This window comes from Apus apus, chromosome 8 (genome assembly GCF_020740795.1).
Source record: "Apus apus isolate bApuApu2 chromosome 8, bApuApu2.pri.cur, whole genome shotgun sequence".
Classification (NCBI taxonomy): domain Eukaryota; kingdom Metazoa; phylum Chordata; class Aves; order Apodiformes; family Apodidae; genus Apus; species Apus apus.
The window spans coordinates 16,931,336-16,957,412 of NC_067289.1; the positions used below are offsets into that span (position 1 = coordinate 16,931,336).

Consider the following 26,077-nt stretch of genomic DNA (forward strand, 5'->3'; position numbering starts at 1 on the left):
TTGTGCTAATTAGTCACCAGCCAAGCTGGCCATGGCCCATTGCCCATCTCTGATGGGCTACCATCAAATTGATGGTCACATAAAAAATAAGCAAGAGGCAGTGAGAAAGTAACCTCAAGAGTCTGTTGGACTGGAGTGGTTTGAGAGACTTCAAACATTTGGAAGAAACTAGCCATGACAAATCAGTGTGAAGGGGTTTTTGTGGGTATTTCCTTTAAGTGAGCTCGAAAAACTTGCTTCTGTCAGAGAAATACAAACTAACCAAGCAGTCACTATTGTTTGTTTCATTAAAAAAAAACCCAACAATCTAGCTTCAGTACAACAAAATTCAATTTGTGCCTTCCTTGACAATTGAAGTAAACAGGCTTCTTCATGGGTTTGATCCCTCTGATCCTGCTGACCTTAGGGGACTTTGGAGCTGTAACTTATTGGATGTCTCATGGCAAGGCTGAGATCAACCTCTGACTGAGAAATTCTCAGTCCCATGAATCAACAGGAGGTTTTGCATTAGCCTAAAGGCTGCAGTTTCACCTCAATTTCAAGGTCTCTGTTTTAATCTCAAGACTCTCCTTGTTTTTCTGATAAGTAACCCCATTGATCCAACGAGCACTTTGCTTCTTATTAGCACATTAGAGTAGAACCTGACCCACAATATTAGGAAATAAAATGCTTAAATAGCTAAAATGGGATTTTTAAAAAATGCCTTTTAATAAAAGATGTGTTTAGAAGGTATAGAAGACAGAGTCAACTAAAACAGGCTTTGGCATTTCAGAAAGTGAGTCATTTTTTCTGTTGCATTGTGTATAAACTTTTCCCTTCTCATGTATGTATGGTTGGAATTACTTTGAGGTTTTGAATTTTCACTTCAGCTCTGTTTTTTATTATTTTCAAACATAACTGAAAGTGATGCTTGATATTCTTTACTACTGTGCTCTCGTTGACCTACTCTTTAGGTTTTTTGGGGTGTTTTTTGTTTGTTTTTAAAAAGCCAACAGAAAATATATAGATGGTTAAATGAGCTAGGGAGCTAATGGTTTCTCGTGTTTAGGTTAGGAGTAAGAGGTTGGTGTATTGATGGTTTCATAATGTGGTGTCAAGGGGTGCTGTTGTGAAATAGCCTTTGAGAAGGGAACCAGCTTTGATATCCTTGTGCAGTATGGTCATCTCTTCAAATTAATTTGTATGGGTTTCTTGAGATCCATTTAAAGACCATGAATGTGATGCTGTGGCAACCAGCTGAGATAGCAGACAGGTCTGTCTTTTCTTAAAAGAGTGCAAAACAGTATAAAAGCCTGTTGGACTAACATCCCACTCATTGGAGGTTCTTGCTCTTGACTTTGTTCAGTCCTCTTCTCACCTGAGCTCTGAGGTTCTCCATTCTGGAGGAATGCTCAGTGTCCTGGGACTTTTAAGATAAAGTGTAGAGCAGACAATGAATGCTGAGAGAGGCCAGAGAGAAATACAGTATCTAAAGGGAGTTTCCATAGGTTGAGCCCAGCACAGAAGCCAGCTGGTCTCCACATGCCATGAACAGCACGATGTTGTATGTGCTTCTCAGATGCAGAAATCCAGCAGATGCAGGTTTGTTAAACCTGTCCCTGTCTGCCCACTTTGTAGAGAGAAACAGCTACTTTTCAGGGTGAACTTGACAACCTTATTTCTGCTGAGTTCACAGCTACCACCTGCAGCTGAACCCTGCAGGAAAGAGAGGGCTTGTCCTACCTCCCAAGCAGTTAAGCACAGTAACATCATCTGGGCTTCATCCCTTCAGGAAAATTGCTGAAAGGCAAGCAGCTTCTACAGCTGACTTCTTTGGGCTGGTGCGTTTCTTGCACAGCTTTGGCTTGTTGTGCTGCCAGGCCTCGTTCATCCTTCCTCTTGCTGTTTGGTAGGTCTGTAGCTTGCTATGGACCCAGCACTGAGGGGTTTTGCCATAAGTAGCCTTTGTAATAATTGTAGCATAATAGTGGGTACAAAATACAATTTGAAGGAGGAAGACTTGCTAAAAAGAGATTAAGCAGCCAAGAAATGGGTCCCACTACAGGCATTTGTCTGAACTCTACTTAATTTCCATTTTGAAAGAGTTATGTCTGGGGATTGTTTGTCTAAAAATAAAAATAAAAAAATCTTACTCTCCTTCACAGAGCTGCTGCCCTTCATGTTTTTAGAACTAGTGTGCAGCTGCCTGGTCTACCTCATTAGAAACTGGCTTGATGTTCAGTCTTGGCAGGTCCCATGAGAGTCTGTGAGATCTATTAGAAGGGTTGAGGTGGCTCTTTGGTGTGAGAGGGCAGGTGTCTCACAGCCTGCTGAACACTAGCCATGGCAGTGCGGTGCCCAGGATGTGCTGTGTCAGGGCTCAAGCTGCAGTTAATGGCATCTTGGAAGTGTAAAGCTGGAAACGGCTTTAGGAGATGATCCTTTTCCTGGTAATAGCAGGAGCTCAGCTGGTAGCTGTCCTGTGCTGTGTTTGTTGTTGCTTTGTCACTGAGCCTTTGTAGATGCCTGGTACCTGTGTAGATAGAGTGAGTTCCTTCTGGGGTTGTCTCCATGACTTTCACCCACCCAGTTGTGCAGATACAGTGTGTGGAAGAAGCTGGCTGTTGGGGCCCATCTGTCACATGCCCCTCATTAGTCATTGCCCAGAATCTGAAATACTCAAGGCCTGCAGAAACCTTGTGAGGAGTTCAGCTGAGTTTGCCAAGGTCCTCTGGGGTAGAGTTCAGCAGGCTGAAGGGCTCACCTGATTACAGCAAGGTAGTTATGCAAAGTGACTCACATGAGATTATCTTTAATGTCATCGAGTGTTTGTTCTTATTGCAGTTGACAAGACAACCTGCTGGCTGCTGTTGTAATGGGGTTTTACTTGATGTGGCTGCTGAGAAATGCCAGGGTGGGAGATGCCCTCTGTGGCAGCCTGGGCAGTGTAGCTCAGTGTTCTCGTGGCTGGTGGCATCACCATCCTGCTGGGGATGAGTGGCACAGCTGGGCAATAACCAGGGTGAGCAAAGCCTAGCAGGGACCTTGGCTTTTCAGCTTTAAGTGGGGATTTCAGCCTTAGGTTGGGTTTATGGAAAGCAGAGTGAGGTTTGGTTTAGGGAAGAAAAAAAACAAACCAAACCTCAGTTCTTTCAAAAAGCAATTTGTTTCTGCTTTCTGTGAGTGAGGCTTCCAAACGGACTCGGTCAGCTCTGCTGTATGATCAACAGGACTGGAAAAAAATACTAAGTGAAGTAACACAGTGGCTGTGGTAAACATGAACTGAGGCCTTGGAAGTAGCTAATGGCATACCACAAAAGAGTCTCCTTTCACCCACCATGGGCCGTGCCAGCAGCAAGTGCTGCCAGCTCTGGCGTCGAGCAGAGAAAAGCATCATTTGGCTCCCTTTTGGATTTCATTACTCTTCCTGCACTCCCTCCTGCTCACAGCAAAAGCCTTTCCAGTTGTAAAGAAGTGAATTAACTCCCTTCGTGTCAGTGATGGATGAGGCTCTTTCTCCCCCTTCAAAGAGGCGAGCCGTGCCGGTGAATGCAGGCCAGAGGAGTTGAAAAGTCCAAGCGGAACAGGAGAGCCCGTGGGGTGACCCAGCTGTCGGGTAGGACACCCTGGGGACAGCTCCTGCCGGTGCCCTGCGAGCAGGGAACAAAAGCCACTCTCAGTGCACTCACCCAGCCTCAAGGCTCATATTTTTTTTGTCCCTCTTTCAATGGACTTGGGCACATCCCTTAACACACAGCAGCCGTTTGTGAGGGGTTCATGGAGCCTCAAAGGCTTTCAGAGGGTGCTTCTCCAGCCTGCACAAAGGAGGGTTAGGACGCCTGTACTTGGGAGATCTCCTTTGAGGCGTCCATGGCTAATCATATTAAAGGTGACCTCGTGGGCAGCTCTTTCCATTGTTGCCATATGTTTTGTCCAGTGCTTGAGTGATGTTGAGCATTGGAATGTATTCATGCGTCCTCTAATTTAATCACCAGGCATAATCCCCTTTCCTGTTCTACACCCTTAGAATTTACTGGCTCCTTCGTAGCCTCCCATGCGTTGTCTGGGTCTCCTTCACAAGTTAATACTGATGCCTGGAGATACTTTTTAAAATTTACTTTCAGAGTGTATTAAAAAAAAATAAATCTCAACAACAAACCCAGCAACCTCTCCCAAGAGCAAGTGAGTGCAGTGGATGCTCTAGGAGACTGGATCCTTTGTCCCTGTGATCTTTTTCTTCCAGTTTTTCCATAGAGAAATTGAGGATTAGGCTCATAGGTTTAAAAACAAAACAAAACAAAATACTACGAATGGAAAAATGACTGAAAAAGCAGAGTGCCTCCTTTTAATATTGTTGGAATAAATAAGAGACTTTAAGAACTTTACTGTCTCTGTAAAATATGTTGTTAGTTTCTGCCTTTAAAACTTAGTGCTTTGGTATAGACAACTCCAATTCCAGGACTGACTGGACAAAATTAACCCAACAAAGCCCCAAGTCCATCAAGCTGGTAAACTGAAAAGTCTGATTTATGCAAAACTACTGTAAAAAACAGAGAGCTCTGCAAGAGCTGCCATGCTCCACAGAAGCCAGGCATTTCTAGGGAGCAGTGCTTTACAGACTGTCTTTTAAAGATGATTTGTAAAGATTTTTCTAAGACTTCCCTGACTCAACTGACTCTGCTGTGTGGAGGGGTATGTTAAAAATGGGAATTAGAGATTTGATGGTGTTGTGTCTTGCTTCAGGAGTGGATGGGATCAGTCCCTGCAAGGGAAGGCAGCAATGAGATGTTAGGATGATAGACGATCAGGTTGGTCATATGCTGAACTCCCAGGGGCAGGAAACCTTTTCATTTCCTTGCACTTGCTGAGGCAGATTGTTAAATAAATACCTCATGCTTTGGTTCAGCTCTTTCGATTCTCCTTCTCCACATAAGGCGTGCTGGTACCCACAACTCCAAACAGTGGACTATGTCCCGGATGGCTTTGGAACCTTAAACATAGCTTGTACCAAGTTAACTGAATTACAGCTTTGAGTTTCCCTCTGTGTGCGTGTGTACATGAGTTTCTTGCAGCTGAGTTCTTGCACATGAGCTTGCTGATCTTCTGTGACTGTGTGTTATGGTTTGGGTTTGATAGGAGGAAGGAGGAATGACGTAAAAGATTGCAGATTTGTGACTGGTTTTAAAAATGTTTAAAATATTATGTATCTTCATTTTGAAGAAATGCAATCCTGCTTGGAAACCACAACTGCCAAACATAAACCATGTTGAGCCCCTTACACATGTTAAAGAACAGTGTGGAACAGAGGGTTATAAACAGCCTGTGCATTAATGCTGCAAGAAGACACTGATCCTACCACCCCGTGCTCCAGCCCAGGGATCAGCAGCCACATCATGGGCTCTGACATCAACTTGGCCTTACAAAAATACTTCACGTTTTACACTGCACCTTTTCAGAGAGAACCTTGCCAGAGCCCTTTCTGAAGCTCCTGGATGCAGAAATCACTTTCCTGCTGAAGCGCAGCCATGGTGGGAGCCAGAGGAAGATGGCTGGCCATGGGTTACCTGGATGGCATGGCTGACAAACTGTGTGTGTGTGATCAGGGTATTCTGCATCTTCACAGTCCCAGCTCCAGTTTAATGGCTTGCAGATAGAACTAAACCCAGAATTACTGTTGTGATCTCTCTTGTTACCAGGCAGAGCTCTTATCCTGGTGGCACAGGGGATGTTCATATTTTAATGGGTTTATCTCCTGTATGGAGGGTATTACAAGCTCTCATCTGTCTTCCAGTGCAGATCTATGGAAACCCCTCCAGGCATCAGGCAGTACCTGGGCACTGAATTAATCTGTGCTCCTGGGTTCTCACAGCTCCATTAGTGGCTTAGCAGGGGAAGCAGTTAGCATTAACAAACTTAAGAAAATGGGATTTGCTGTGTCTAATCTGCCCTCGGCTCCTGGTATCCTCCCAAAAGCAATGACAAAGACTGGGCATATTACGGGAAAACACAGAATAGTCATAGGGAAGACACAAACCAGGCTGATTTGTAAAAACGTATATCAGCATCCTTCAGGGCTCTTGGGGGTGGTGGCAAAGATGTGCTCTAGTCAGGTACAATACAAGACACCAAACCATTTTTCCTCCTGCCACATGCACAGCCACATCTGCATCCACAGCTCTTACCTTGCCTTTCCCTGGGACTTCAGCCATTTGAAGACAGCGTGGTGTCCATCCTCCTTCAGGCAACCACTGCCTTGTGCTGTCGCTGGTGTGAGGCTGGGGCAGCTCTCAGGAACCATCCAGCACTTTGTTAAGGGCTGTTTGTCCACTTGCTTTTCATCAAATGAAAGTTTACCTTTATTGGTGTTCTTGTTCTGTTTTCCATTAGAGAAGCTGCCTGCGAGTTGTGCACTATGTTTCCCATGTGGTGCTGTGTTCCTTAGCAGAGCTGTGCATCCATCAGCAGCTGAATCTCACCTCTCTTTGGGAGCTGCTGACTTCTGCAACACTCTTCTCCACTGACCATGGGCCCTCACAAAATAGGAGGGCTGAGTGAGAAGCTAAACTTAAAGCTGCTTAAACCTAGGGTCAGTAAGTTGAGACCTGTTTTCAAAAATGACTGTCAGGTGTCTGAAATAACAGCAGCTGAGGGATAATGACCTGTTACCTGTAGTACTCTCTAATAACGACATACCAAGCAGTGAGTTTAGAGAGAGTTTCCATTTAGTTGAGTCATTTTTCATCTAAAGCAAATGTGGAACACACTGATTGCTTTTCTTACGTCTTTCAGGCTCTCACATACTGTTTTGGGACTGAAAGACTTTAGGAATCCTTTTTTGATCAGGCCTTGCTTTTCTTCATCCGCTCAAGATGGCGTGTACATGGACTTCTGTACTGCCCACCTTGTGAAGAAGCTGGTTTTGGTCCCACAGCCCCCCTCAGGTTCCAGGTATGACTGTCCAGCAGGCTGCAGGTGCTGTGACTGCACAGAAAAGCCTGTCTGTTCCACTGCTGACACTTGTCAGCTCAGGAGAAATTTTATGTCAGCCCTATGCTTAAAGTTTCTCCCTTGTTAACAGTGAAAAATACTTCCTTTTTTCCATGCTTACTTTAGCTCACTTAGTCTGTTGGCTCCAGGATTTTCAGAGCAGTGGACATATTTGCTGCCCTTCCAGCCCCTGCTGTACAGTGAACTTTCCAATGAGTTGGAGGATTATGAGACCCAGGGTCTCTCACAGTCCTGGGTGTTGGTGGCAGGTGCTGCTGGTGTCGTGCTCCCTTTCTCTGGGTCTGCCCCATCTGCTGGTGCCCACAGACTTCAGCAGTGTGGTGTTGGGGGCTGCATTTCCCACCTCTTTTCTCATCCAGCAGGCCCTGGTCTTGCCTGTTCACATTGACACCAGTTACAGGTCCCTGTGCTGCTTCCCTGGCCTCTGGCTGTTTGCCTCTGGTCTCTCCTGTGGAATTTTAACTCTCTGATAAGGTACATGATGTCCAAGTGGTGCCCTCCAGCCATCAACTTCTTCATGGACAGAGATTTGACTTCCCAGCAACTCTAATGGCTTTGAGAAGGGTCAGTCCTGCCTCCTCAGGAGTCTCTGGGGTTGTTTCAAATTCCTGATTGCAATCTAGCTTCCTGCTGGAGTCTTGATCATTCTCCTCTCCCAAATTCCTGCTTTTTCAAGTGAATTTCCATATCTCCCAGCTGACGGAAGAGGCCATTGGAACAGGGCAGTCCCTAAGTGTCCCTGTAAGGTCTGTAACTCATCATTAGTCTTCAAAATGCAAGAGTTTTCTGCAGCCCAAAACCTCTGGTCTATACTGAGGCTGGTACAGCCTGGCTTGTGCAGGCTCTATTATTGCAGGAGATGCAATTGGTGAGATTGTCTTTTGTCAGAGCACCAGCAGGGCTGGGAGAAGCACAAGAGTCTGGGTTGCTTGAAAGAGAAGCTAGGAGACAGGCTCTGAGTAACATAAAACAGCCAGACAGTGAAATTTGGCATGTGTCTTGTTAGTGTCACAGCTTTTTATATGGCATTTCCTAGGGATGTTTTGCTTTTATTTTAAAATTGATGTATGTGTAGAAAATACTTTTAACTTCATTGACAGTTCCCTAGTGGTCTAGAGCATGTGGCGCGGTGTCGCAACTCGTTAGCTTCTGAAGAAGAGATTGTTTAATCCACCAGCATAAAAACCTTTGCAATTGTATAATCTGTATTTCAGCCCTGTGGTTTCCTAATCATGCATCTTGAGAATGAGCTCATCCAGTTTATAAATTACCAAGTGAACGGAAGTATTCAGCCTTTCTTTCTAAATAAATCTGGATCCGTTTCTTCATGTCTTGTAGGCTGTGTTTGAAACCTCTGATACAGGCAAGTGTGAATGTTTAAAAATGAACTCATTTGCAGCTTACATTTTTGCCAAGTGGTGAAAGTTGTCTCCTGCCCTGTCTTTCCAGAAAGGCTCTTCAGCCATGACTTGCAGCTGTGAAATTAAAGCCAAGGGTATGATGCCAGCTTGCTGTTTTGATGACAGCATCCACATGTCTTTGCAAAGGATCCAGCCATGCTGCTTTCTGGTTGTGCTGTGCTGCCTGACCACCTGTAGCAGAGGTTTTGGAGGACACTAGATAATGACAGAGCAGCCTTTGTATGTGCTAGGGAACAAATGTTGGTGACTTTGCTGCTGTAATGGGAAAACCTCAGGGTGCTCACTGAATCCCAGAGATCTTTGGAGAGCAAGACCTGCTGCAGCCTGTGGAACCGTTCAGTAAAAGCTAATTGTGGCTTTGGTTCCCAAACTGGGAACCTCTGGCCTAGGAGGTTAGTTTAAGAAAGGGGAAAAGCTGTCTACTGTCTTCCATCTTCACATGTCAGGGATTCACTATCTTTGAATCTACTTTATGCAGTTGTGGGTTGCATGCAGCAGCAGAGGAAAGGAATAGCGTTTGAGTAAACTCTGGCATTGTAAAGCAGAAATGGGCAGAGGGATTCAGGCCATAGTAAGCCCCCAAGTGACTTTCAGCTCTTTTCCTAGGCTGGATTTGGTTTCAGGTTGACATTGTCCTTTAGCCACATGCATGGATCTTGTAGCCAGTTAACAAAAGTACTTTGCTGGCTGATGTCCTGAGAATGAAGATACATTAGAGAAGTGTGCAGCTTGGTGGTGCAGAATGAGTAAAACCCAAAATGATTCAATGTGTTGTTAGAAGTAAGAGCGAACTGGTCTGCATAGGAGACCTCAAGATTGGAAAGTAAAGCAGGAATGGAGAGGAGCTCTAACCCCCTGAAGGAAGTCAGCGTTTGCATTGTTGCCTGTTCACCCACAGTTCTTCTGTCCTGTGAAAGGGGGCAAGGCTGGTAAGGAGTTTGTCAAACACATCACCATCATCTCACACCCAGGAGCTCCAGGATGTGCAGGTTGGCTGGCTGTGGAGTGTGCTAGGCACCCAGCATGTTCCTTTCTGATTACTTTCTGTTTTAGTCTGAGGGTTGAAGTGTCTCCAGAGTGGTGACAGTGGGGTAGGAAGATAGGGGGAAGAGGAGTTGCCAGTGATGTCCCTTTCTGAACACCCTTTCCCTGAGGAGCAGGCCTACGGGCAGCTTATTTTACCCCTCTCCTTGTGTCTGTCTCCTGGGGATCAACAGTGTCTGGGACAGGGTAGCAGGGGTGGCTTCAGGAGTCTCCAGGAGAACTTGCACCTTTACCTGGAAACTGTGCATTTAGGGATGGGAAGAAGGGGTCTCACTGAGAAGGCAGTGGCTAAGATGAGTCCAGTTTAGCAGCAGATCAGGACTTGCAACCAGTAGCTACAGCAGTCCCATAACCAGATACTGAGATTGGCCAAACATTTGCTGTCTGCAAAGCCCCAAACCCAACACAACAGGTAACTAGTTGAGCTGGTATTAAGTTTCCTTGTCTTTCTTATTTTTCCACTGCAGGACTTTTGATCTCTCCTTTATTACCCCTGTCCTGTCCTTACCACATGTTCTTCAACTTCTGCCCAGGGTCTTTCTCCAGCAATTTCAAGCTGTAGCACAAATAGAAGAGCTCGTGGAAGAAGTGCTTTGGGCTCAAGAGCAGCTTCTTTAAGTGAAAACACAGCTGTGAGGTTTGCAGCCTCTGCTTCTGTAAGGGCTCATCCAGCCGGCCCAGCCAGCACCGCTGCAGTCCTTCCAGCATGCAGGAATTGGGAAATCCATTGTGAACAAGATTGAGTTTGATGGCCTGTGTGAAGGCAGATGGATGTATTTTTAAGGGACAAGATGCCAGAAAACTCTGCGATTACGTTACTGGAGCACGGCTCGTTTTTTGTGGTTTTAAAAGTGAGTGTCAGGACTCAGGGCTATTTTTTTTTCGGGTCAAAACTGAAATTTAGGCAGAGCATAAAAACCTGCTTGATGACTAAGTTTATTCTTAAAAAGCTTACTAGAGCTTGCTGGAGAGGGGAGCCTTTATTCCAAGAGGGAGCTGATACCAGTCTTTTTGGACTTCCATGCAAATGGGGTTAAAACTGAATGAGTGCCAAAGGTAGAAGAGAAATCCTGCCTTTCAGGCGATTGTTCTCTGTGTAACCTTTAGATCCAGTCCACTGGATTTTGTCTCAGGGGCTATGTCCTGTATCACCTCCCTGCCTGGGTGAACTCTTTCTGCTTGAATACCCCACCACATTGATGGAGTTACCTTGAACCTTTCTAACCAAGGCTGGCCAAAGCATGCCCTTACATTGCCCCAGAACTGGGACATTTGAAATCTTTGACCTGGTTGTTTGGCTGAACCGATAATACCTCCCTGATACAGAGCATGTGTACAGAAAACCTTGCGTCTAATGACGGAGGTTTGCTGCTTGGAGCCAAGGCTGGGAACGGGGGGGTGGGGAATTCAAGCCAAACCATTTACTCAAGGGGCACACAGAATTTGCCCAGTCAAGTCAATAGAGGTACTGGCAGCATTTCAGCAGCCAGAAGGCTGCTCCTCATGCTCTCTCCTTGTCGGAGCTACCAGGCTTTATCGCATGACTGGGCTCCTAATTGCAGCAGATCTAAAACTTTCTTTGAAATGAGGACAGCTGCTGGTCACACTGAAGCTCGGGCAAGCCTGGAGGTCCCTGACAGCATTAAGCACTGCTCCCCCTTTCTGAAAAGCCTCTTTATGGCCTTGGTAGAGGAAGCCTCAAGATGCAGGCAGCTTCCCCTACACCATCCACCAAGGCCTGTCTGCTTGGAGCAGGGTGTTGGGTCCCAGCAGGGATCAGGCAGCACAGAGCTGTTGGTGCAGTGAAGGGCAGCTGCCCTCAGCCCTTCTTTTGCTGTCTGTCCATGTTGGTATGCTGGTCTGGTGTCTGCTCACCACTGTTAAAGGAGTATGTGGAAACCCTTGGGCCCAGATGAAGCATGTTGGTGTCTGGTAGATGGAGGAACAAGAAGGCATCTTACTGTCAGCCAGCTGCATCCTCTGATGGATTTAAGAACATAGGAATAGAGAGGGCGAGGATGTTACCAATCGAGAGAGTGGAGCCATTGCACAGGAAGTGTATGTGCACACAGCCCTCTGTGCCCAGTGACCACTGTGGACAGGAGATGACTTCCCTTAAGGAGGTGGCATTACCTTCACCTTGAGCCTACAGTGTGTGCCACCGAACATTACCAGGGATTACCCACATGCTGTAAGTGCATTCTTTTGCTCCACCCACCAGTCACCGGCCAGCGTTCCCACTTGGTACCTTGGATGACGTGCTTTCCTTCATGGAGGCAACAACATCCTGCCCATCAAGCAGCCTGCCCCAGCCCCTTTGAATTTCAGCGCTCTGCTCCTCTTCTGTTGGGATGTATTGCAATTGTGTCTGGTTGTGAGCGAGCCTATCCATCACTGTATCCACACAGATCCCAATTACTCCTTTTGACAGCTCTTATTCACGCACCTCCCTGTGCCTCTGACATCTCAATTATTGATGGGGCTCGCCCGGTAGGCAGCACTCTGTTCTCAGCATGGCTACGTTCCAGCTCCCTTTCCCATTGAGTTCACGCACGCACCATGCCGAGCGCCTCTTTGTGTGCAGAGCAATTGAAGTGGAAAGGGATCTTTATTAGCATGGGAGCTCCAGGACTGCACTGCCTGAGAGGGCAGCATAAGCCAAATCACACCACAGCACAGCACTGGGAAATGTCCTCTCTCCCTCCTCTGCCAGTGAAGCCCAGAAGTGTCTTGTAAAATGAAATTACCTCATATGTTTAATGCTGAAGGTGCCTTGATCTGATGAGACTTCCTTGTGATGGGGTCACCTTGCACTTGCATTTCTCTAAGAAACCTCTGTCCTGCATTGCCCTGCAGGCATAAAATCTGGTATTTTGAAGGGCAGTGCCCTTCCCTTTGTCTTGGTATTAGTTTGTTTGCTGGCTTTACAGCAAGCCTTTGCGTTCTGACACACAAAACATGGAGCTTCAAAGCAGCATGTGGTGTTGGAGCAATGTTGTCAAATTGGTTAAGAGTTAAAGCTGTGCCAGAGGGAGGATTGCAAAAGCCTGGGTGTTTTGTAGGGCTTTGTGTATCTGGGAGGCTCCAAATGTCTTGTGACACTGCTGTAGCAGAAGTCAGATAGGAGGAATGATAAAGTGGTCGATCAGCTCCTGACATCTCTCCTGCCCCTAGCCTTGCCCTGCAACCTTCTTTAATTCAGAAGTAACCAGAAGGTTTGTGCTTCATAGATGAAGGAAAAGACAGCTTTTGGAGAAGGTGGCACCAGAGAGAAGCAGCAGCATGGGAAAGTGCAGAGAGCTGGGAAAGGACACTTGAGTTTTGTTCTTGGAGATCTGTGCCAGCAGGTGCCTCATAGTCGAGCTTTAGCATGAGAAGAAGGACCTGTGGTGCAGAGCTTCCAAAGCACTGAGGTGCTAGGGAGTATAAGTGCCTTCACAGCTAAGCATAGCCATGCAGAAGTGAGCTTGGTGTCTGCTTGCGTCTGCAGGTGATCATTGGAGCACACCTGTGGCTCCAACAGCAGAGAAGATCTAACTACATGATACCGAGCGTGTGTGGACAACCTTTTCAAGCTTGGTAGGAAGCTTACAGTCTCTGCATCTCTGTTTGCCTTCTGGCAGCACTCAGCTGGCCTCCACCTCTACCTGTCTTACCCACTCTCTTTCTGCCCTGTGATGAGTTTTGCCTGGGGGTTCCATGCTCCCTGCAGAGACCAAATGCCACCAAATGAGCACAGTCAGCCAAAGCACTGCCGGTGGCCACACAGCCAGAGCTTGGCTGTTCATTCGGGGTCTGTAAGGACTCCTGGCCTGAGTGAGGATCGCAGGTCCCCTCTTCCCCCTCCTGGCTGGTCGGGACAGTGCATCGGCAGTGTAGATCTGCAGAGGAGCAGAAGTTTTGTGCACAGCTGCCCTGAGCTGTGGTTGCTGGGACAAACCTTTAGTTACGTGTCTCTCTGTGTGACATGACAGCCTGACTCTGACGTTTCTTTGAGTGAGGTCTTCCTGTTCCTGAGGGTGACAGCAGCATCCTCTTGCCTGACAGTGTTGCCCCAGATGGTCAAGCCATGTATAGTCCCCATTACACAGGCCTTGCTGGCACTGGCAGGTTGCAGGGACAGCTGAGCCTGCCAAACAGGGTGTGTTTTATTTGTTTGGAATACCAGGAGCAGACAAAGAAGGGTTAAAATAACAGAAGGTTGAAAACCTATTATCTCTGGGAACTGTGATCTTTTCTTTTTGGGTAGGCAGGTTCCATGGGACCTCATCCCCCAGATAGTGGAAAGGTCACCCTCCCATACCTGATTGCCCCACAGCTTTCCACTGCAGTCTGTCCAAACAAGGCTGTTTTCCTTCCCAGCCCTTTTCCTTCCTTCCCTTCCCCTGGACTTGTCTCCTTGCACAGAGCTGGCTCCAGCCCCAGGTGGTCCCAGGGGCCCAGCCCCCAGGTGAGCTGTAACCAGGGATGCTCCATCACTGCAAGTTCAAAGCCTGCTTAGCTGAGAACTACAAACAAGAGGTTCAGGAATTCCTGCATTTATCCTGAAATATCACTGAAAGTGGCCAAAGTCAGATGCTTGCCCCATTTTCCACTTTCTTTTGTGTTTCTTCTCTAGCAACTCTGCAAATGCAGTGCCCATTCCTCAAGGTGCAGAACCAGGTGGAGCTGTGCCTGAGATAACCACAGTCTCTTTTGCCTCAGAGGTGCTTCCTGATATTCTAGCAAGAAAGCTTTGGAAAACCTGGCCCAGAAAAATGGCCTTGGACAGTTCCTCCCTCAGTTGTTACCCAAACAAGGGCAGCTCACTTGGGGGGACTCTGGTTGCAGACAAATGACTTCTGCTTGTGTCACAGCAAGGTGATCATTTTGTCTCCCTTGGGCAGGTTGCTCATTTCTTGCTGACCTCCTGCTTCTGTGGGGTGGTGTCCATGCACCATGATAGCATCTGGAAAGGCTTGTAGCCTGTTCTCATGGATCTCAGCAAGATGAGATGTCCCCAGGAGGCCCTGCTAGTCCTGCCTTAGGCACCGGTCTCCAAAACAGATCTGAGGAATCTGCAAAGTTGTAGTGGGATCAGAGATTACAGGAAGGGGGAGTTGTGGAGAGCATAAAGAGGTTGCCATGATAGTGGTATGAATCATGGTACGTGTACCACGGACACACACAAAACATGGACGTGTGTTACAGGCTGTCACAGGGAGGTGTGTTTCAGAATGGCTTACAGAGATAGGGGTGCAGAAGTCATAGAAGATCAGCTGGATTTAGCCTTAGACTGGTACTCTGTTCTTAACTTGGTATCCAAGATGGTGATTTTTTTTTTTTATTATTTCATGGTATTCAGTTTTGCTTGGATCAGTGAGAGCACAGCATATGACTTTGCTACCCTTTAGGGAAGGGAAAATCAGTGCACCATCTAGTGATTCAGCACACGGAGTTTCTTAACAGCCTATGGGAGAAGAATGCTTTAATTCTGTGTTCATTCCTGAATAAGCCATTAATTTGGTGTGCAGTTTCCTTGGAGCCCAGAGCTGAGGAGTCCGTTATCAGATGGAGTGGCTCAACACTGCTATCCTCCTTTCCCTGTTCAGAAAAGTTGGGCTCATCATAACAAACCTTCTTTGACTTCTAACACTTGCAATGGTCTTCCCAGACTGTTTCAAGAGTCCTGCAGGACCCAGCAGTGCCAACAGACCCCAAAAAAGCCAAAGCACTCAGTGTGCTCCAAAGGGTGCTTGCCCCTCTTACCCCGCCTCCTGGGTGCTGGTCAAGGTCTGCTGCCCTTTTGCAAAGCCCAGGGACTGCGCCTCATGGCTGCAGGAGCTGATGGGACATTGGTCTGGAGCCCGTCAGCCTTCTCCTGGGGAAAAGGGGCTGCTTGGATGTGTCCCTTGTTGGAGGACTCAGCCCCATGCTGTTTTCTAGGCTTTTTAGTGTACAAAACCCCTGGAGACATTTCCAGCCAAAAAAAAAAAAAAAGTCTCCTTGCAGAACCATTCTGTTACTTGTTGAAAGAGGATTAATTTTTCCCCCTTAAATAAAATGAGCCGTGTTTGAAATCTCAAAGTCCTTGCTGAATGCCTTCTTGGAGCTGCAAAGAAAGCAGCTTCCAGGTCACATCATAGCCTCCTGCCGGACACGGATCCAAACTGCAAACCCTTCTAACAGCTCTTTAATAACCCTGCACAGAAGGAAAAATCTGTCACCTTTCCCTCTGTGGTTTCTCCTCTGTTCTAATGCACTGGAGGAACGAGATGGAGCCGGGAAAGTTTTCAGAGAAAGACTCGTGGGAACTCCAGCTGCTGATGGAGAAGGCTCATTTCTTTAGTGTCTGAGGGGAACCACAATCGCTTTGGTGAAGGGTGGTGTGTGTGGGTGGGTTTGGAGGGGTGAACGGTTATGACCCATGCATTTCAGAAGAACCACAAACACTTTATATTAACAAAGGGTGGAAAAAAGGAGAGGTTTCTGCAACACATGTGACTTTTCCCTGAGGTTTGGAACCCTGTGGTATGTTCCAGGCCACGGTGTTTGCGTGTCAGTCTCGGTGAGTTAAGCTTTCTCCCACAAGCCTCACTTGAAGTTGCTGTGATGACTGAGAGCCTAAAATGTTGCTTTCTTTCTTTTTTTTCTTTTCTCTTTGTATTCTCCCCACTCCCTCTCCTTTCTGCAGCTGAAGCTCTCGTTTACCTTGGACCAGGAGAGTGGGATGCCTCAAGGCTGTTATATCTATCAGTACCGGGACAGCAACAAGTAAGTCCCGCTTACATGCGACAGATAGGGGAAGGTGCACTGAAAGGAAACTGCCTTGCCTTCTGGCAGAGGGATCACAACTGCTTGTACCACTTAAAAGTAGATTAAAGCAGGCTTCAGGCTTGACCTGAAACTGGGAACAGCTCCTGTAAAGGCCAGATCCTTTAAAATGCACGAGGCCCTGCAGCCCCCTTTCTTCTGCAGCTTTCAAAAGCTGCTTTTATTTGGCTAGAAGGCCAGCTCCTGGGTACCATGGGCTCTGGCAGAACTCAGCCAGGCTTTGCCCAGGGGCGTTTGCAGCCCAAACACTGAACTGTTTTGTGCTGGGGTGACTCTGGGAAGGTGGGGCAGGGGTAAAAGCATCCAAGGTTGCACAAGGCCCAAAGAGGGCAGCCCTTCCTTCTGCTCAGCTACAGGGAGGTGCAGTATCCCTTTCTCTTTGCTCAGTCTCACGTGTGGGTTCACACAGTGACCTTTTGTTTGTGGTACTGTAGCCCCAGCGCAGCCACGCACTCTGTTTTTATAAGGTACTGTATGATATTCAAGTCTGGGATATGTTTGGAGCACAGAGTCCTCAATTTCTAGGTATTCTGCCTATTTTTACTAGCTGCCGTAATGAGTTGGCACCCAAGATGTTTTTATTTCAGATCACATTCTCATTATCAAATTGACAGCAGCAGCACAGTTCAGGATATTTCTGTGTTCGCACTGCATTACTTTGCCTGAATACCAGCATGTCATAAATCCATAGCCTGTTGCCTCCACCCATATAGTTCTGCTTCTTGCCAGTTATTGAAGGTTAACCTTAAAAAATGAGGGTATATGAAATTGTAAATGAACATAACAGCCTGTAACTAGATCTTCTCTGAAATGCTGAGAAGAATGGTCCCCACAAGGAAGAGGGGCATCCACAAGCAGCACCTGCCCCTTTGCAAGCTGAGAAATCTCAGTGTTTAAACAAGAAGGGAGATGGTTTCTGGGAGAATCCTTCCCACCTGTGGATGGGCGATTAGCACTTGATACACGGTCCCATCCCAACTATCCCAGCCCCAGAAGCGTGGATGAGGAGAGCTGGTACCTCCAGCACCACCAAGCTAACAGGGATATGTGTCATTCAGTGCAAAAGCGTAAGATCACCAAGGGAAGTGTTTGGTTTTGAGGTTTTAAAAAGCAACAGCACACAGTGGACAGCAAGGAAAAGAAAACCCCAAGACCTACTGGGGTTCATTAAGGATGTTTGTAGATCCAATGTTTCTAATTGTGTGGCGTGTATCTAAAAAATCAGCAGCTGTGGCTTTTCCTGCTGCAGACCCTCCTCTCCCTGGGCTCTGGTGGGTGTTTTGTGCCATTGTTTGAGGAAACTCTGGGGATGGGAGTGGAGCTATTTTGTTTAAACACTAAAGCCAATAGCAATTCCACTTGGAAGCCTTGCTTTTAGCTGTGAGTGATCCAGCATGTGACAAAGTAGCTGTGGCATGTTGGCAGCTGTTGATTTAGAGATGTATGGCTGTGACCTGCATTTCTGGCAAGCGTGGGAGCCGAGCCACCCGAGCCATGCCAGCCGGGATCATGGGTTGGAAAAATACGATGCGGGCAGGATGAGTGGGATTGCAAGTAAACCCAGACTTTGTGTGCGTCCGACGGATCCAAACTGCAATTACACCTCCCTGCAGGGCCTCGTGCTTTGTATTTTATAGCTTGCTTGACCAACCCAGGGGGAGCAGGATCCCATTTCCCAGGGAGAGCTTCCCTAGGTTTGGGCACAGGCTTATCCCCCTAAGCTCTGTGCTTGCAGCCCAGTCCCCCAGCAGTCCTTGGCTGGTGAACCCAAGCGTGCAGGTCTGTGCTACAGCTGATGTATTCTTGCAGGTAAAGCCCTTGAGCCAAAGGTGTGCTTGGTTCTGGTTGTACCCTGGGCGAATTTGGAGAAGCTCACGTGCTGCAGCTTTATTTGCAACACAGTGTTATATTTGAATGGTGTAGTGAAGCACTGGATGAGGCTTCTGCTCAGCCAGGCAGAGACGGGGCTTGTCAGGCACTGGGCCGCTCATATGGTTAATTGGTTGTCCGTACAATGGCATGGCAGTTGTTGTGACAATTTTTCCTTAGCAGTTTCCTGGGGTAAATTGTAGGCCTTGTGTTCTCCCAAGCCTAACCAGGCTTTGATGGTACTCATCAGGACCTGTGGGGATAACAGCTCTTCTGCATCCCTCTAAAGATGTAAGTTCAGATTTATGTCTGCACCATGTTTTGGAGCTGTTTACAGCCTAGAGAAAAAATGCTGCTAATACACTGCAAGCTGATGCGTGGGAAAGACTGGAAGTGTGCACCCTGGATCCCAGCTTCTTCAGCTGAGTGTTGGGGCTGGGACCCTCACTGGGGACAGACTTTCAGGAGGAGAGTGGGTGTCTGAAGCTCTCGAGCAGCAGCTTTATCAGGAGGAAGTGGAGATGATCCTGGTTGTTGGTAACCTGTTCTGGCCTGGGTGGTGTGCCCAATGTCCTGGAGATCTGTGTGAGCAGGAATGTGCGTGGCAAAGCTCAGTGCCACCCTGGTCTCTGCAGGAGTGTCCCTTCCCCTTCAAGTGGCAAATGCTGTTCCAAGCTGCAGCCAGACGGGGCCACCGGAGAACAGTGGATATTGGCCTCCCTCTCTCAGAACAAAGGACTGCAGCATTGCTGGAAGTGTAATTACCAGAGCAATTAAAATTTCTATTGCTTAGGCTAGAAGTGCAAGTACCATGCAAGCTCTTACAAGGGCAATCAATTGGAATTTGTTCCCTTTAAAATGATAAAACCCTGCCAACAAATTTTTGCCCACCACGGCAGCTTCCCATTGCCTGCTTGCAGCAACATTCATGGGCACATTTGCCAGGTGCCTGTTTTGCTATCCCACCCTGGGTGCCAAGCATTTTGGGGAGACTGGACTTAGTGGAACCCTGGGAGCACTGGATTGAGAGTGGAGGAGGTGCTGGGCAGCCAGCTGCTTGCCCCTCCACCCCCTGCTATAATATAGTGACATCCAATGACACCACTTGGTTGTCCCAGAGTAGCAATCCAAGTGCTGTGTTTGGAGCTGTATGGAGGAGAGGCTGTCACTGCCCCTGCAGTCACAGGGGTGAGACCAGGGGACACCACTTCTCCCCGTTTTCCCTGCTCAAACCCACTTTCCTCCCCTTGGCTGCTAGTCCTTCCCAGTCCTTCAGTCCTTCCTGGCCCCAGAGGAAATGACTTGACCTGATGCAGAAGCAAGCTGCCTGCTTTCTCATTTTGAAGCCGTGTCACTTGAATCCCCCCTAATGGGGATCAGTCAGTAGGATCAGTATGATCAAGGGCTGCTGTGGGAGGGCTGCTCTGCCATGACAGCACCGTGCTGTGACAAAGGGATGGCTGGAGACCTGTACTGGGTGACATCTGGAACAGCAGCATATTGTCAGCCTTCACGTGGTCCCAGAGCAGTCACACCCAGTTGGGGACTGCCCTGCCAGCTGTCCTACGGTGTGACTGCAGCACAAGTTCAGGTCTGGTTTTCTGCCGCTGCCCCTGTGCAGGCTGGATTTCTCTAGCCCTGCATGGGATCCTATTGCAAAACCCAGCCAGGCAGTAGAAGACCATCAAGGCCATTTGTATCCACCATGGCTCATGAACCCCATCTTACAACACTGGTCCCCAATCTAGCAATAAGAGACTGTGCTGAGGAAGCACCAGTTGCCTGCTCAAAAGCCTGCCTGCCCAGCGTGGCTGGTCCTGGTGGGGCTGCCAGGCAATGGAAGGATGAGATCAAGAAAGGTTACAAATGATCATGAAAGACTTCTTCCAGTCTGTGTGCAGGAAGAGCCAAAGCCAACATGAGATCCCTCTGGAAGAAACTAATTGTGAGAAGTTTCATGTCTTTTGGCTGTATCCAAGGAATAGAAGATTCAATGTTTTCTGTATTCACTGTTACTACTATCCAGACACTTCTCTGGAGACCTCCTAGGCTCTGTTTACCTGCCTACAGCAAGTCTGACCCTTCAAATGCCTTTGTCTTCCTCCAAAGGCTCTCTGATTGCTGTTACCTTTCTCAGATGATGCGGTGCTCAAAGTCCTTGCAATCCGAGACCCACTGAGGAGCTGTAAATCCCTGTCAGAATTAATCCTGTTACATGGGCCATATTTGCAGGGTGTTGTGATACTTCTTTGTCCCCAGCTGGTTCTCCTTTAACATGGTTTTCCTGCTCTCTTAGCCTCCAGGTATTGGTCTCTTTCATAGGTTCCTTCCTCACATGGCAGATGCTGCCTTTGCCCACAGACCAGCTTGCAGCTCACCAATGAATTTCATTTGAATTCCTTGCTGGGATTTGTGTCAGGGATATGAATTTGCAGTGGGAGTTTTCACGTTCTCTTCAGAGTAATTTCTAAACCCAGAGGAGCAGCATCTTGCATGGAAGCACTTAGAGACCTCTTACAAAAGCAGCATTGGAGTATTGATCATTTTTTTCTCTCCAGGGACCCGGAGTGCTGCAGCTCAAGCTGCTGTGCAGTGTAGCCACTTGCGGGCAGCACCACACAACTCTTCGGGATGAGGAGTGAAAAATAGCTCCAGTTGAAAGCAAAAGTGGTGCCCCCTTTTATATAGAGATCAATGATGCCTGTTAGATTGGATTATTGCTTAAAACACCAGGACTTCAAATGCCAGGGTGCATGCACTCCTGATGCTGACAGGCTAGTGATACATAGTGCTTTTTGGGTTACCAACTGATCTTCTCTCCTCTCTCTTCCTTTTGTAAAGTGAACATCACATCTGCAGTGATGTACCCAACGTTACACCAGGAGAGCCAGCCTATAATTATGCTTGAATTGTTTGAATGGGTTATTTGTCACTAACATGTTAACTCACTCCATTTATTGCTGCCTTTCAGGGCTGCAGAAAAGTTTGCTGTAAACAGAGCTTGGGGTGGAGGTTTTGGGGGGTTATTTTTCTGAATAGTACAAAGCTGAATTGTTTGGGATTTTTCTTTTTTGCTAGGAGAGCTGTTGACAGGGAGTGCCAGGAACAAAATATGTAAAGCAGCTGACACTGCATAACTGATTTGTTTTCAGAAGTACTTCCCAGGTGTACAGCTCACGTGTTGGACTTTAGCATGGACCCTGGTTGCTTTGCAGTGAGCTGGCAGGTTTACCCTAGTATGTTTTGTTCCTTGTGAGGAATTGAAACTTGCAGTGGGTTGTTTGTGCAAGAAGCTGCTGCACAACTCACACAGTCGCTGGGTGCCTGACTTGACTTGTAACGTGAGTGTTTCCCAGCAAAGCAGCACTCTTGGTATTGGTATAAAGGGAGTGGTTGTCTCCTCTAATAGCATCTGATTTTCTGATTAATGATCAGCAAATATATCCTCTGCCTTACTCTGACCTGCATAGCCAGGGAAGTCTCTGAAGGTGGCATTTCGTCTTGTTTGTCTTGTCTGGCAGACTGGGATTTCATGAGGAAAATCCATATACATGTAATCCCTTGGCATCTCAGGCTTGGATTAATGCTGTCTAGTAGCAGTTATTCACCCAAAGCTTATGAAATGCCTTGTTTAGATTTCAGATCAAAATAGAATTAATTCAGTTTCCAGAGATGGATCTGCCAGCTAATGTCAAATTCTCCAGAGTGGGATTTTCACTTTAGTGTCCCCTGTTGGACAAAGTGGCTTACCTGGGAGGAGGTATGTGCCACTGCACCACAGTTCTGTAGGTTCATCTTTGTGCATCACGAGGTTTCTGCAAGCATTGCCTGAGTCTTGTTGGATTGCAGGTAGCTGAGCTGCCCTGTGAATCTTTCCTGGTGATTTGTGGAGGGTTTAGAAGACTTTGGAAGCCACAGAAAAGCATCAGAGGCAGGTGGGGTAAGCAAGCCTGTATTTTCTTTGCTGTGAAGGAATACCACCACTTTGATTGTAGCTGCCTCCTGGGTTGAACACTAAGCCAGCCTCTTCTGGGCTTAAAACACTACCAAGCTCTGGTGTAAGTGGTATCTGTGTGGATGAGAATAGACTGAAAGCAAAATGCAAGCCAAGGCATGAGTTAGCACTGCAGAGAAGATACACTCTACAAAAGAGAAGGCTAAGCAGATTGGAGTTTTTCTTATGGAACCGTATCTTGTGTTTTGTTTGACTTGTTGGCACTAAACTCTACCCAAGCAGGTGATGTATATCCTTCACCTGCCAAAAGGATAGTGTTGGACTTGGCCAGGCAAGGCTGGTAAATTATTCTGTCACCGTACATGGAGATAAACCAGTCTTCCTGGTTTTGGCATTGGTTCAATGTAGGGTAAATAATCCAGGAGAATAAGTCTGGAGGTTGACCTTTAAAACTTTGATGTGTAATCCTTCCTACCTTGAGCTTGTTTTTTTGCAACCAAGGACTGCTGGGACAGAGGCTGCAAGATAGTTTTTTATCACCTGAGACTTTGAGGAGCCGGGAGTTTTTCTTTCCTTGCAGAAGGGGCTCTGTGGCCATTTTCTAGGTGAGGAAGAAGAGCTTTTGCAAAAGGTTCTTCCCAGGTACTACTTAGCTTACTTAGCTGCTTTTCTTGACACAGATGTGCCACCTCCTGCCCCTCTGCTGCTTAATAACAACTTTCCAATCTGTCAGTGCTGTAGGAATAGTAACTGGCAACTCCTTGGAGTGTTGGTGTGATATGGGGGCTGCAAATGGAAAAAGTGATCAAAGAAAACAGCCCTTCCCCCTGAGTAAGCAGGTGGGATTTGAAGATGACCTGTCCCCTTCCAAATGGACATTTGAGGCTTTCTTTGGTGGTCTACACAATATCTCACCTCGACCAATAGATCTGTCTCTAAATCCTCAAAGGGATTGAGGAGCTGCCAGTGTGTGCTCCCACCCTCAGAGGCGAGGAAGGACTGGGCTCTTCAACCCACATTAGTGTGTGACCTCCCTGCTCTCCCTGGATTCAATCAGGGGAGCTTGTCATCTGTTACAGAGTGTTTGCTTGAAGAGGAGCTGTAAAACTTCCTTTGGTCAGTGTTAGATGCTTGGGTATTCGGTGGCAGTCAAGTAGGTGAGAAAATCAACTGCAATTGTAATTGAGTCAGAGATGCTGTGTCCATGTATCGTCCTGGAGATCTGTTTACATATCCATTTGGTTAACAATATGTTTGGAAGCCCTCAGCAGCATTTCAAGACCATTTCCCTGACCTGTGTATGTCTGACTAATGCCAAAGGCAGTGAGATATATCTGGACTAAAATTACCAACCCATGGATCTGGGTTTTCTTGGTAGCTATGATTCAGAGGAGTCTCTAATTAGCCCTTAGATGGGAGAGCACAGGTCTGATGTGGAAAAGAGTGAATAATCCTCTTTCCACAAGAAGCACCTCTCAGTTTCACCTTCAGCCCAACTCGATGGATTGATTTTTGTGTCCAGGAAAGCCCTCTCCTGAGCTGAGATCTGGCTAGAAAATCTCCAGACACCCCAGCCATCCCTCTCCAAGCAGGAGTTCTAGACATGCTTCTTTGCAACAAATATGGAAAAAGACTCCTTGTTTTTGCCTAGTTTCCATGCCCTCGAATATACAGTCATGGTATAGAGCAGCTTCTCTGGCAGGTCTTGGTTTTGCTGTCCACTCTGTGAGGTTACAAGCAGGGAGCAGTGGCACCGATGGGCAGGTGCCTCTGCCTTCCTTTGTACCTTCCTTTAGCTACAAACTAAGGGTGGAAAGTTGGATGCAGGAGCAGGCAGTGGAGTGAGACCAAGGTGTTTACTGTGTCCAATTCTGGGCTCCCCAGTTCATGAAGGATAAGCAACTAGTGGGAAGAGTCCAGCACAGAACCACCAAGATGATTAGGGTAAAGGAGCATCTGCCCTATGAGGAAAGGCTGAGAGAGCTGGTGCTGTTCAGCCTGGAGAAGAGGAGACTGAGGGGGAATCTCGGGAATGCTTATAGATACCTAAAGGGCGGGTGTTGGGAGGATGGGTCCAGACTTTTTTCAGCAGTGTCCAATGACAAGACAAGGGGCAGTGGGCACAAACTGGAGCATAGGAGGGTCAAGCTAAACATAAAAAACCCCTTCTTTATTGTGAGAGTGACAGAGCACTGAAGCAGGCTGCCCAGAGAGGTTCTGAAGTCTCCTTCTCTGGATACATTCCAAACCCATCTGGAGGTGTTCCTCTGTGATCTACTGTAGGTGATCCTGCTGTAGCAGGATCCTACATGATTTTCACAGGTCGCTTTCAACCCCGACAACTCTGTGTGTGACTGTGTATGTTGAAGGGGATGCTGAGTACCTGGAGTATGTGTTGTGCTGGCAATGATGAAAGATGCTCTGCTTGAAGGTAGACATAGAATCATAGAATGTTAGGGGTTGGAATGGACCTCTGGAGATCATCAGTCCAACCACCCTGCCAGAGCAAGATGTCCTACAGCAGGACACAGTTCTTCGAGTCCTGCTTGCCAACCTGCTGTTGGATCTGTGCTTTCTGCCTGGAGAGAGCGAGGGCTTTCAGTTTTGCTTTCAGGATCTCTACAGTCTGCTCAGCACTAAAGTACCTTCATTCCCCAGGGTATTGGCAATGTAAACTGGAGTAACTGGATGGATTGTCAGCCAGCTGGGATTGCTCTCTTGTAAAGAGCTACTGGCTGAAAGCTGAAGCATTCACACTAGAAATAAAACATGCATTTGAAAGGCAGGAGAGATTAGCCACTGGCAAAATGTCCCAAGAGAAGACCAGAGAATTCTCTGTCTCTCAAGGACAAGTGCACTTCTGGAAGGTGTTTTCAACCCTACAAGTCAGTGGATTTAACTGAGCAGTAGCTACCTGAAATCATCGAGGCAGAGGAGGTCAGTTGCTGGAATAATCCTCCCAGTCTTAGAATCCTGACACGCTCTGTGTTAAACTGAAGGATGAGCTTTGCACTGACACCACTCACTTCTTTGCAAAGCTGGGTTTTGGCAGCTGCTGGGCCTGGAAGAACAGGGCATTTGCTTTGAGTCTCTTCATGTACTTTGCTGAGCTGGGCAGTCAGTGTACCTTACTGCTTGAAATTATGTCCTTGCAAGTCAGGGTGAGAGTCTCCTTACCGTCTCTTGAGCAGCAAGGATGAGCAGTTCTACTTCTCCAGCTACTGCCGTGCTTTGTTCTGAGTCTTGCTGCTTTTTCAACTGTTTTTCCGCAGTTCAGAGCAGCTAAATCAGTCTGGCAATGGGCTCTGTTCCCTCCACATATCTCCCTGCTTCCTCTCCATTGAAAAAAGAAGCTTTGAATCACAAGCATGTTTTGTGTGCTCAGCTCCTCACAGTGTCAAGGTCACCCTGAGTGGGGTTCCTGTTACAGCTTAGCACTTTAACCTCTTTCAATTTGCCATGCATTAGTCAATGTGGAGCCTAATGGATTTGTAACCTGCCTTTGCCTGTATCATTTGAGATCTTCTCAGCAATGTAAGAGGATTTGGGCACAACTTCCTTTCAAGTTAATGGAAAGATCTTGCTTGGAAAGAACCTGCTTGAGGAGCTGAGTGTACTTTGCATTAATGTTTCCATTAAATTTAATGGGAGATGGTTCTAAATTTCTCAGATCAGCTTTGAACATCTGAAATTTTGTGTCCTTCACCTGTCTCATCTAAGATGGGGCTGATGAGCAGAAACACCCTTAAATAAGCAGTATTGTTATTGGCCAAGATGTCCTGCGAGTTTTTCTGCTTCTGTTGATTGCACTGGAAATGTTCTGTTCTCTGGTGACTCCACTGGACTGCTCACTAGGTCATCACACACAGGGCAGGAGGTCCAAGGTCAGCTCCCAACTCAGAAGCTGTCCCTCGCATGATCTCTGGCAAGTCACAGTGTCTGTCTCTGCTTCTCTGCCGTCTGTAAAGCAGAAAAGAGCAAGAGCACT

At 47.2% G+C, this 26,077-nt stretch overlaps 1 protein-coding gene across 3 annotated transcripts in view; it reads left to right on the forward strand.

The window, feature by feature from the left end:
• The window catches only part of DIS3L2 (DIS3 like 3'-5' exoribonuclease 2), a 185,461-nt gene that overhangs the window by 130,084 nt on the left and 29,300 nt on the right, over positions 1 to 26,077 (forward strand). For all 3 annotated transcript variants that reach the window (XM_051626783.1, XM_051626781.1, XM_051626782.1), the window contains one exon: positions 16,126 to 16,205. In XM_051626783.1, the coding sequence (XP_051482743.1) occupies positions 16,126 to 16,205 (80 nt within the window). The remainder of the gene's footprint in view (positions 1 to 16,125; positions 16,206 to 26,077) is intronic.